This window comes from Mya arenaria, chromosome 9 (assembly GCF_026914265.1).
Source record: "Mya arenaria isolate MELC-2E11 chromosome 9, ASM2691426v1".
Taxonomy (NCBI): Eukaryota; Metazoa; Mollusca; class Bivalvia; order Myida; family Myidae; genus Mya; species Mya arenaria.
The window spans coordinates 28,375,251-28,387,076 of record NC_069130.1 but is presented as its reverse complement, the minus strand read 5'-3'; the positions used below and the strand labels follow the sequence as shown (position 1 = coordinate 28,387,076).

The 11,826-nt window shown below is 35.3% G+C and overlaps 1 protein-coding gene across 1 annotated transcript; it reads left to right on the top strand.

Annotated features, from left to right (window-relative positions):
* Positions 1 to 449: 449 nt before the first annotated feature.
* On the top strand, positions 450 to 11,488 carry LOC128203222 (uncharacterized). Its single transcript, XM_052904531.1, has 4 exons — positions 450 to 635; positions 1,570 to 1,631; positions 8,406 to 8,520; positions 9,433 to 11,488. The coding sequence occupies exons 1-4, from the start codon at positions 507 to 509 to the stop codon at positions 9,523 to 9,525; spliced, it is 399 nt and encodes a 132-aa protein (XP_052760491.1). The 5' UTR covers positions 450 to 506; the 3' UTR covers positions 9,526 to 11,488.
* The last annotated feature ends 338 nt before the right edge of the window (positions 11,489 to 11,826 follow it).

Here is an 11,826-nt window from a genome sequence, read left to right as displayed (position 1 = left end):
TACACATGTATAACAAACATAAATATTGAGTGATGAACCTTTAACTACGTACTAAATAATGCATTTATGGAAAGCAAAGAAGGTCCAGTTTTTAATAAATTGGACCATTGGATCGGTCAGTTAAGGATGGTAATTTAACGGTCTCCTTGTCTTCATTTACATTTTTTTCGTAAAAACACACAAAATAATGGGGAAATCAACAAATATCAACCTATATACCTGCCAACAAATATAGAAGAATTACGTTCTAGTATTGAACTACAATATCGACGACAAAATTGAATGAGCATGGAATATGATTATACCTGCAACCGGATCGAGAGACTAGACTTATAATGAAAGCGGCTCATCATTAATGTATACAAATATATTTGTTCTTTCATCGCTTGATTTGCAACCACCCTGGAATCAATAGCGTCATATTTAATCACTCAGCATTGCATGTTTCACTGGGTATCAGCGCTGCAACCTTCTAATATAGTTTAACAAAATTCGTTTAAGGCAAAATGCATTCGAAGTTGTTGTGTTTTTCTATGTTGATTTACGTTGCCGTGGTTACAGCACAGACGTGTAACAAGCTGATGGACCGCTTTAATGTACCTGTCGTCGGGGAGATTGTTGGACATTCGCCCATTGTAAGTGTACATTTCAGGTTTAAGCCTGACTCTTAATGGACTTGGGCCAGGGTGATCAGGAAGAAAAGGGGATTAATAAATATATAGCACTAGGTTTAAAATAAATATTAATCAAATAAATATTAAGTGTTTACTGAAACGCTTCGACAATGTTTTTAATTGAAATAATTTCAGTTTCAACTGCCAAATAATTATTTCGTGACGTTTTGATATAGTTTCAATTTCTTTAGATTTTTTATTAACATTAACACTTAATTCTGGGATCCATACACATTCAAATGTTTGGTCTCAGTGTAGTCAGAAGGGGGCTACGAAAAAGGACTCTTCTTAAAGGGGCACCATATAGCTTAATGCAAATAAAACATATAGATTTTTTACAGATAAAATATAAGAGCGATATGTATTGGCGTTTTTTTAAAGAGGGGGTTAGAGTCTACGTGAACAAAAAAACCCGCATGAATAAAGACGTGTATTGTTCTCCTGTACACCTATTTTATGTTTTTATCATTAAAGATAAATGAGTAAAACATAATGCTACAATATGTATTAACTATTTTGGGCATCAACCGACAGTGTGCCCCTAAAGACCGGCTAGTTAAAAACCTTACACAATGAATTGAATACAACTTTTACAACCTTCCGTTATGTAAATGTTTATTAAGTGACATTGACCAATAGTAAATTAATTCACGTTCTATTTTATTGCCGATTGTTTTCAGTGCGAGGTCGAAAGAACTAGATCAGGATAAAGCAAAACCCAGTTAATTTCCTCAATACTAACTTTATGATTTTAAATAAAAGTTTCCTGATATGATCTGATCTGATCTGATCTAATCTGATATGATATGATATGATATGATATGATATGATGTGATATGGTGTGATATGATATGATATGATAATCACTCCCGTTGATCCAAAGGTAATCTTTCAGCGCGAGATCAATAACCAAACATCTGGGGCCAAATGTGTTCTTTACTGCCACATCACAGCAACGTAAGCCATCAGTTTTATTTAACTTTGTTCTTGTTATTAGATACCAATCGGAACACCTCGGTCATCTCCGCCATATGGCGTACTACGAAAGCAGGGGCAGTATTCATAAAACTTAAGTCATTTCCTAACTCAAGTCAATTTCTTATTTTTTTCAAAGTCAAATGCAAAGAAATATATCAGTGATTTTTAACATTAAAGGATATGTGGGGTTTTTTCAACAAGGTCAATAGAAATAATGTATTTTGAAAATTCTTTATTTTTTATTTCATATGACTAAAGAGAAAATACAATTAGGAAAGTGACTTAAGTTAGGAAATCACTTAAGAAGTTTTATGAATACCGCCCCAGGTCGTTAAATTAATAATAATAATATTGTTAATCAACTGCAGCGTTTAACATAAGCTTTTTATTCCTGAGTTCAAATTGACTCCCATATAAGTGTATAATAGTATGTTCATAAATAATTAAGATTCCCAAAGTACCAAGACCTAACTGCTAAATTGAAGTTACATCGTTGTCAACGGCAGCGTAATTGAATGTTAATAATTCTGACATTGTAAACCGTCCATATTTATCCGAGGTTGTTTTCGATGGAAAATGACCGAAGGATTCCGATTGATTAGATACTTGTCAATTGAAATAAGTAGTTATTTTTTAAACAATGGAAGGAAATGCGAAAACCCCTGAATAAAAACAAAACAAATGTGAGCATTTTTATATATAGCTTGTTTAAAGCTGCACTCTCACAAATTGATCATGTTGACAACTTTTCTTTTTTTGTCTTTGAATAAGCCAATTTTAGGTAAATGAATTGAAACAACTGATGAAAAACTGATGACAAAAGATAATCACATATCGCAGATTTTCATGCTTACGTTTAAAAATTGAAGTTTTATAGCGTCATTAAAGCTATTAGGAAATTGAGTTTTTCCGGAAGTTTTCATTATACCAGACACACTTCAAAAATATATGGTCTGTTTTATTCTTAAACATGACTTATTTGAAGGTTTGATGCCAAAATCAGTTAATTCTGAGACTAAAAAAGGCAAAACTTTCAATCTGTGAGAGTGCAGCTATAAATACAAATGGATCGATGCCTGAATGATGGAGACACGGCGTCAGATGATACCGACCCACGTTGAACACAGCGTCACAAAGTATGAAACGGATGTTACACGCAGCTTTACTAGATATACGACACATGTTACACACTGCGTCACGAGATACTAAACACACGGGACACTCTGCGTCACAAGATACTGAAAAAACACGTGGCATACTGCGTCACAAAATACTAGTCACAGGTGTCTTATTGCGTTACTAGATACTATACACACGTGACATACTGCGTCACAAGATACTAGTCACACGTGACATACTGCGTCGCAAGATACTAGACACACGTGACATACTGCGTCACAAGATACTAGACACACGTGACATACTGCGTCGCAAGATACTAGACACACGTGACATACTGCGTCACAAGATACTAGACACACGTGACATACTGCGTCACAAGATACTAGACACACGTGACATACTGCGTCACAAGATACTAGTCACAGGTGACATACTGCGTCAATAGATACTATACACACGTAACATACTGCGCCACAAGATACTAGACACACGTGACATACTGCGTCACAAGATACTATAGACACGTGACATACTGCGTCACAAGATACTTAACAAACGTTACATACTGCGTCGCAAGATACTATACACAAGTGACATACTGCGTCACAAGATACTAGACACACGTGACATACTGCGTCACAAGAAACTAGACACACGTGACATACTGCGTCGCAAGATACTAGACACATGATGCACACAGTCTGAAAAGATACTAGACAAATGTTACATATAGAAACACTGCACATGTAACACCCATGTCACAACATGTCAGACACGCTGTATTTCACACTGAGTTACAAGATACCATCACACTAAGGGTAAAGATACCACCAAATGTTCCACACTAAGTGAAAATAAACCGATACATATTACACACTGCGTCACAAGATACCTACGCATGTAAAACATGCATCACAAGATACAAAGCACATGTTACAAGCTGCCTAATAAGATAGAAACAGATGTTGCACACTGCGTCACAATTTACCTAGCACAGGTTGCACTCTGCGTCACAGGATACCAGACACTCGTTACATACTGCGTCACAAGATACCAGACACACGTAACAAACTACGTCACAGGATACCAACACACGTTACGCACTGCATCACAGGATACCGACACACGTAACACACTTCGTCTCAGGATACCGACACACGTTACACACTACGTCTCAGGATACCGACACACGTTACACACTTCGTCTCAGGATACCGACACACGTTACACACTTCGTCTCAGGATACCGACACACGTAACACACTACGTCTCAGGATACCGACACACGTTACACACTTCGTCTCAGGATACCGACACACGTAACACACTTTGTCTCAGGTTCCAGACACACGATACACACTTCGTCACAGGATACAAGACATACGTTACACACTGCGTCACAGGATACAGACACACGATACACACTTCGTCACAGGATACCAGACACACGTTACACACTTCGTCACAGGATACCAGACACACGTTACACACTGCGTCACAGGATACGGAGACACGTAACACACTTTGTCCCAGGATACCGACACACGTAACACACTTTGTCACATGATACGGACACACGATACTTCAAACTTCAAACTTTATTCGTGATATGCAGGCCACCGGCCCATACACAACAATATATACATTATTACGAAAACATACAGTATATGCTAGTTATACATACAGTAATACATAATGTGTTATCCATTATTAAACATCAGTATTTATATATTCTATTACAAGTCATTTTGTATAAATTATTGATAATCTATTCAAATAGTCTATTCAAATATTTTTAAGTAGTCTAATCTCCGTTTAAATGCATAATACAAATACATAGCAAGATTTCGAATGGTTTCTTCATTTTTTGTGGACATTATTTGACAAAACTTAACATGAGAAAGGTTGCATGTAAAAGCAGGTGGAATGTACTCCTCACGAATATCATTATATAGAGGACAAATCAAAACAAAGTGTATTATATTCTCTACCATACCTTCACAATAAAAACAATGTCTGAATTCTCTAGAAATATTATAGAATCGTCCTTGTTCAATCATAAGACTATGTGATGAACTTCTAAAAGCTGCAAGGCATTTGCGGAATTTTACAATATCTACACAGGAAATATACGTTTCTAAACCATGATTCATTTTAAAATCCTTGTACAAAGTAAGTTTTGCATTATTAGAGCATTAATTACTCCATAATTGCAAATATTGATCTCTCAAACGTTGTACATAGCATTTCAAAAACATTCCTGGGTTTTCAACAGATTGTGATTCCCATATATAACCAAAACCATTGCTATACAAATTTCGCCTGACAAGTGTTGCCCAGTTAACATGACCACGTGCATCAAAATAAAATAACATGTCATAGCATAGTTTAATGTATCTATTATTACAACAGTTCATCAAACGTATCCAATATTTAATACTTCGTTTTTGTGCATAGATATACATAGGAAATCTACCTAGATCACCCAATACAACATTATTGCATGAATTAAGGCTAACATTTAGATAACGTTTACATGCATACACATGAACATTTTCATAACATTGTGTATTATGAAGACCCCAAATTTCTGAACCATATAACATAATACTAGCAATTTTGGAATCAAAAACCTTAAAATATGTTTTATAAGGCACATATGGTAAATTGCTAAACGAATTGAGAACATGATTACAAGCTAACTTTGCCTTTTCAGCCATAAACTCTGCCATTTTATACAAAGACAACTTACAGGTAAAGTTAACACCAACATATGTAAAAGAATTTATAACAACAACATTCTGGTTGTCATATTTCCAGTGTTCATGTCTGGACAATCTGGCGCCGTTTTTGAAAACAACAATTTTTGTTTTGTTTACATTAACACATATCTTATATGTAACACTAAAATCATGTAATATATTGAGTTGGCGCTGTAAACCAATCACTGTATCCGATAATAAACATACGTCATCAGCAAACATAAGAAGGAATATTTCAGTGTAATCAGGGTATAACTGGATACCTGTGAGATTACTACTACTAATTACATCGTTCAACTCATTTATAAATAAAGAAAATAATATAGGACTTAAACTACAGCCCTGACGCAAACCTACAGGACATGTAAATTCATCTGATAGGCCTTTACTGGTCTTAACTGCTGCCTTAACAGAGTTGTATATAGACACAATCGAGCTATAAAGTTTGCCCTTTACACAGTTCTTACTTAGAACATTACACAATATGCGACGATCAACTGAATCAAAAGCTTTAAAGTCAACAAAAGCGACATATATGGGTCTGCGTTTCATACTTAAATATTTAAAAATAATAGAATATAGGATAAAAGCATTGTCAATAGTTGAATAATTGCTCCTAAATCAAGCTTGACATTCTGCTATTCTGTCATAAGCTTCTGCATAGAATGTAATTCGTTTAGTAATTATTGCTATATAAATCTTACTTAATACATCTGATAAAGCTAGGCCTCTGTAGTTATCTGGCGAGTGAATACATCCCTTCTTATGAAGTGGAACTATAATTGATTTTGTCCAAGATGTAGGAAACTCTCCCTCATCATACAACCTATTAAACAATTTAGAGATGAAGGGTAATAAAATATCAATGCCATATACAACGTATTCTGGAATAAGATTGCCTGATGAGGCCTTTTTAACATTTATGGATTTTATAGTTTTTACTATTTCCTCGTCTGTAATAGGAGAATTAAATACAAATTCATATCAATGTTATGGTCTATAAATTCTTCTTCGACATGCTCATCACTGTCCATAGAAAACAACGTGCTGAAATGTGTAAACCACTCTCCTACAGAAATTTGTGGAACAGTCCTTTGTTTATTTGACAACTTTTTAATTTCACCCCAAAAATATTTCGAATTACGAACTGAAGAGTCCAGCCTATTTAAATAACACCTATAGTGAATTAATCGTTTCCTCTTACACATAGTTTTAAAGTAACTCTTATGTGTTAAATATTGGTCGAGAAGTTCGCCGGATCGGTGTTTTCTATAAAACCGTAATGATTGCATTGCTTTACTTTTGCAGTTCCTACATTCTGCGTCAAACCACACTTTTCCAGATCGCTGTTTACGTACACGCTTGGTTTTGCTAAATGATTCAGACGTTTGCAGAATAGTATTTTCTAATTGTAACAATATATCGTCAATATTTGCCAGACACACGATACACACTTCGTCACAGGATACAAGACATACGTTACACACTGCGTCACAGGATACAGACACACGATACACACTTCGTCACAGGATACCAGACACACGTTACACACTGCGTCACAGGATACGGAGACACGTAACACACTTTGTCCCATGATACCGACACACGTAACACACTTTGTCACATGATACAGACACACGATACACACTTCGTCACAGGATACCAGACACACGATACACACTTCGTCTCAGGATACCAGACATACGATACACACTGCGTCACAGGATACGGAGACACGTAACACACTTTATCCCAGGATACAGACACACGATACACACTTCGTCTCAGGATACCGACGCACGTAACACACTTTGTCACAGGATACCGACACACGTAACACACTTTGTCACAGGATACCGACACACGATACACACTTCGTCACAGGATACCGACGCACGTAACACACTTCGTCTCAGGATACCAGACACACGTAACACACTGTATCACAGGATACGGACACACGATACACACTTCGACTCAGGATACCGGCACACGTAACACACTGTGTCACAGGATACGGACACACGATACACACTTCGACTCAGGATACCGACACACGTAACACACTTTATCACAGGATACCGACACACGTAACACACTTTGTCACAGGATACCGACACACGTAACACACTTTGTCACAGGATACCGACACACGTAACACACTGTCACAGATAACGTGCCAGCATCAGTTTGAAAACAATGAAGAATAATAAAAATCGAAGTTATTGGTATATGACATGAATAAACAAATATATCATTGTGAATGGGTGGATTGTGCGTAGTAAACGAGCCCTTTTACATAATTAGGATTATGATATTGATCATCTTACTGACGTCGGATACCACCCCGTTGGCTGACGCATGTGTATCGGATGGGTGGCAGTGGGCGGATCTTTTAACACCTGCGAAAGTTAACATTCTTAATGATTAAGCCTAGTACTTAATGATTGCCTATCTGCAATTTCATTGGTTGTAAATGAAGGTTTTTTACGAATAAAATTATATAGACTTAAAAAGATATCGACTTCAATTGTGTTTAAACTTTAAAGGCCTAGTTTAAGCATTCTATAAGTGACCACACCCCCCTAAAAAATCTGGGTACAGTACACAACCTATGTGTATTGATCTTGATCTAGTTGCCTTGTCTTGTGCCCTCTTGTCAGATCTCTGGTCTGAGTATCCTGCTGTGTCGTTTTGGAGGTTTTATTATAGAGATGGACCCTAAATGGTCCTGCCCTAATAAACAAATACACAAGAAATTGGCCTTTACTCTGACACCAGTGCAATTAGCAGGAGGTGCACAGCAGTGGATTATCATGCCAAACATTTCTTAATCTAGGCCTTTAACTGTCATTGTTATTTGAACCAGGTGCGGCACAGTTGAGTATGATCAAAGTTCAAAGACTTGCGCTCTGTTTAATGTAACGATGACGCCAGGAGACATACAGTCGGGCAGTAAGAACATCTGGTACTTGGAAGACCTGGTAAGAACACATTTTCTGTTACAATAATAATCATGGTTTCTTTCAGCTCTTTGGTAGCAAATAACAACGTTAACAAACTAGTCCATGTCATAAAGGCAATTGTAGTTAACATATTGTTAAAGGCTGCGTCATGACCTACTCAAAAATGCATGTTTTTGAAAACCGCCAATTTTTGACAAAGTTATGGCACTTTAAATTTTTGAATTTTATCAATTTGGAGACACAATTAATGTAAGCATCACTGGTGTTTTTTTAATAAATAATGATTTCACACGCAATTTTAGACGAATTATAACATCCAAGTACGCATTGATTGTCAGTTTGTGTATACCACGTGATAAATAACGTCAAATGTGCTACGTCGGAAGGCAACAGTTTGCTTAAAATGAAGACTTAAAACAAAGATAACTTTTGTTTTACTACACCATTTTAAATAAAACAAAGGGCAGTCTATGCCGCTTAAAGAGTCCCGCCTTCGTTTTACAACCGGAGTTTGATAAGGTGATTAGTTTTATCAACCACTTTGACAAACCTGTTTCCAAAATAACGTTTTGATGGTGCTCCGTCAGACGGCCGTATTGTGAAAAGGTTTGTCGAAGTGTTGTAAGAATCTAAACTCTCAATCAAACTCTAGCAAAAGACCGAAGGCGGGGCTCCGTAAGCGGCATAGATTACGCTATGTTTCATTTAAAATGTTGAAGAATTAGTGGTTATATTTGTTTAATGTCTTCATTCGAAATGTTGGCTTCCGATGTAGCATTTATGACGCAATTTATCACTGGTATACACACACTGATTGTGTTTACGTCTAATTATTTGCTTAACATGTTATATTTTCGGACTAATGGCAACAAGGCTTAAACTTATTATGTTTATTCTGCACGTGTAATGTTTCCTTTTGTTATTTTTCAGCCAGCCGTGTCCCCGTGCAACGCGAATGCCTGTGCAAGCGGCGAGTTTTGCATCGCTCAGGCCACTGGTGGATATACATGCGCTCTTTATTGATTGAAAGAAACAGAACAGAACTGAACATTTATTTATCAGAAGGTCTTACTCCCATGTGGCCGGATATAGTACAAAATGGCGACAAATGGACTATATAAACATTTTTTATAAATCGAAATTACAAGCAAACTACGGACAAGCTATACTTAGTAAAGTAATTCTTTTCACTCATAGAAATATACACATAAAAATATACGTTAGGCTAATATAAACTAATTGCTGGATTTTCATTATTTTTTTCTTAAATTTGAGGAGAGGGGTGATTTTTTTTCTTTGCTGACTGTTTCACCATTGAATATTTGTCAATGCTCTTTCTTTTTGCATAATGGACCCACTGGCACCGGAATTTTAAACTCAATCATTTTTTTTAAATATAAAAAATCTTATAATTCCAAATTAAAAATCATTATACTAAAAATGTGAACAAAATATTGAAAAAAAATTATATATATATATAGTACAAAATGCATTATTATAAAAAAATATTGATTTTTAGTTTGGAATTATAAGTTTTGTTTTGATTTTCAAAAAAATGATTGAGTTTAAAAATCCGGTGCCAGTGAATGGATCATATAAATGTTTTTTTCCAGACGAACCAAGAACACGATCGTAACAATCCCAATTTTTACACGTTTGTCATTATTTTACATCGACACCGTAGATATTTATAGACGCCGTTCCCGAACAGTACCTGACCGATATGCAAATACAGAGACCACTTCAACATTTTTATTTGAGTAAAAAAAAATTAAGAGGCGGCCGAAAGAAAACATCTAGCAATTAATTCATAGCCGCCTTAAAAGAGGATAATATTTTACTTTGGAAGTGTAAATGTCTTTGCATTTTTTTTGGTAATTACAGCATAGTTTTTATCACATCCTACACTTCACTTCCGGTTAAATAAAACTTTGACATTTTTTATCGTAATTAACATTCGTATTTATGACTTTATTTATTACTTAGTTTAATATACAATAAAGACATATTGTACGGAAAGTCTCGGGGTTTTTTTTTCACTGGATTTAAATGATATTTTTTTAAACAATTTATAAAAAGGACATATTTTATTTTATTTCAGTCTCATCAATGCACTGGTCATGAATAAAAGTACATTCAACAAACAGTACATACAAGTGCATTGCCACTCTAGTAAGAGTTCAATTTCATAATACAACTAAGACACATATCAATACATCTTTTTACAAAACCTTGCTAATCCCATTTAAAAAACTGCTTTAAGACAATGAAAAAATGCGGGGATTTTACCAGCAAATCGTCCCCTCAGGGCGGGGGTCTTACCCGGGCTTGGCTGGACCAAAATTCAAAGTCCCCGCTATTACCTGGACCTTGGGGATGGGGCGTGGTTACAATTGACTGGTGCAAATAAAACATAATGATAAGCACAAATCAGACAACGCTTCCAATCAATCTACTGATCTAGACAACTAGATGTTTGCCGTTCGAAGTTTACAAATTGTAGCATTATCGTAAACATGATCATCTCGCCAATACAAAGAGGAATATTTCCGCGTTATGGTTGAAATAGCATTGACTCACGAACTTCTCTCAATTGTGCATATAATGATCGTCAAATAATCCCACGAATAATCACTTTCTTAAAGATAAGACGTCTACAGGAAAGAACGATTAGTGTATACTCGAATAATAAGTAAAAATAAAAAATAAAAATAAATAAATAAATATAATAAAAATAAGTACCGTTGTGTGTGTGTTTTTTCTTGTTCTGTGACATTTAATGATTGTTTTCTTATAACAATTTGATCACTCTAATAAGATATAAAATATTTTCTTCCCATTTTACTCAATAAAAATAATTCTGTACTTTCTGACTTCGTTTTTGCTATAGTAGCTTCCCCTGAGAGGAAGTAAACATGTCTGTATGAATTTACTATACTTATATCGATATCAATAGTTAAACTTAAAGGGACATAACCATGTTCTGATAAATACACTAGACTTGTATCGATATAAATAGTTAAACTTAAGGGGACATAACCATGTTCTGATAAATACACTAGACTTGTATCGATATAAATAGTTAAACTTAAGGAGACATAACCATGTTCTGATAAATACACCATACTTGTATTGATATAAATAGTTAAACTTAAGGAGACATAACCATGTTCTGATAAATACACTAGACTTGTATCGATATAAATAGTTAAACTTAAGGGGACATAACCATGTTCTGATAAATACACTAGACTTGTATCGATATAAATAGTTAAACTTAAGGGGACATAACCATGTTCTGATAAATACACCATACTTGTATTG

Bases quoted from the DNA above. Each gene is read 5' to 3' on its own strand.
- LOC128203222 (XM_052904531.1), top strand. From the start codon at position 507: ATGCATTCGAAGTTGTTGTGTTTTTCTATGTTGATTTACGTTGCCGTG. The intron at 636-1,569 runs GTAAGTGTACAT...GTAATCTTTCAG, and splicing joins TTGTTGGACATTCGCCCATT to CGCGAGATCAATAACCAAAC. The intron at 8,521-9,432 runs GTAAGAACACAT...GTTATTTTTCAG, and splicing joins TCTGGTACTTGGAAGACCTG to CCAGCCGTGTCCCCGTGCAA.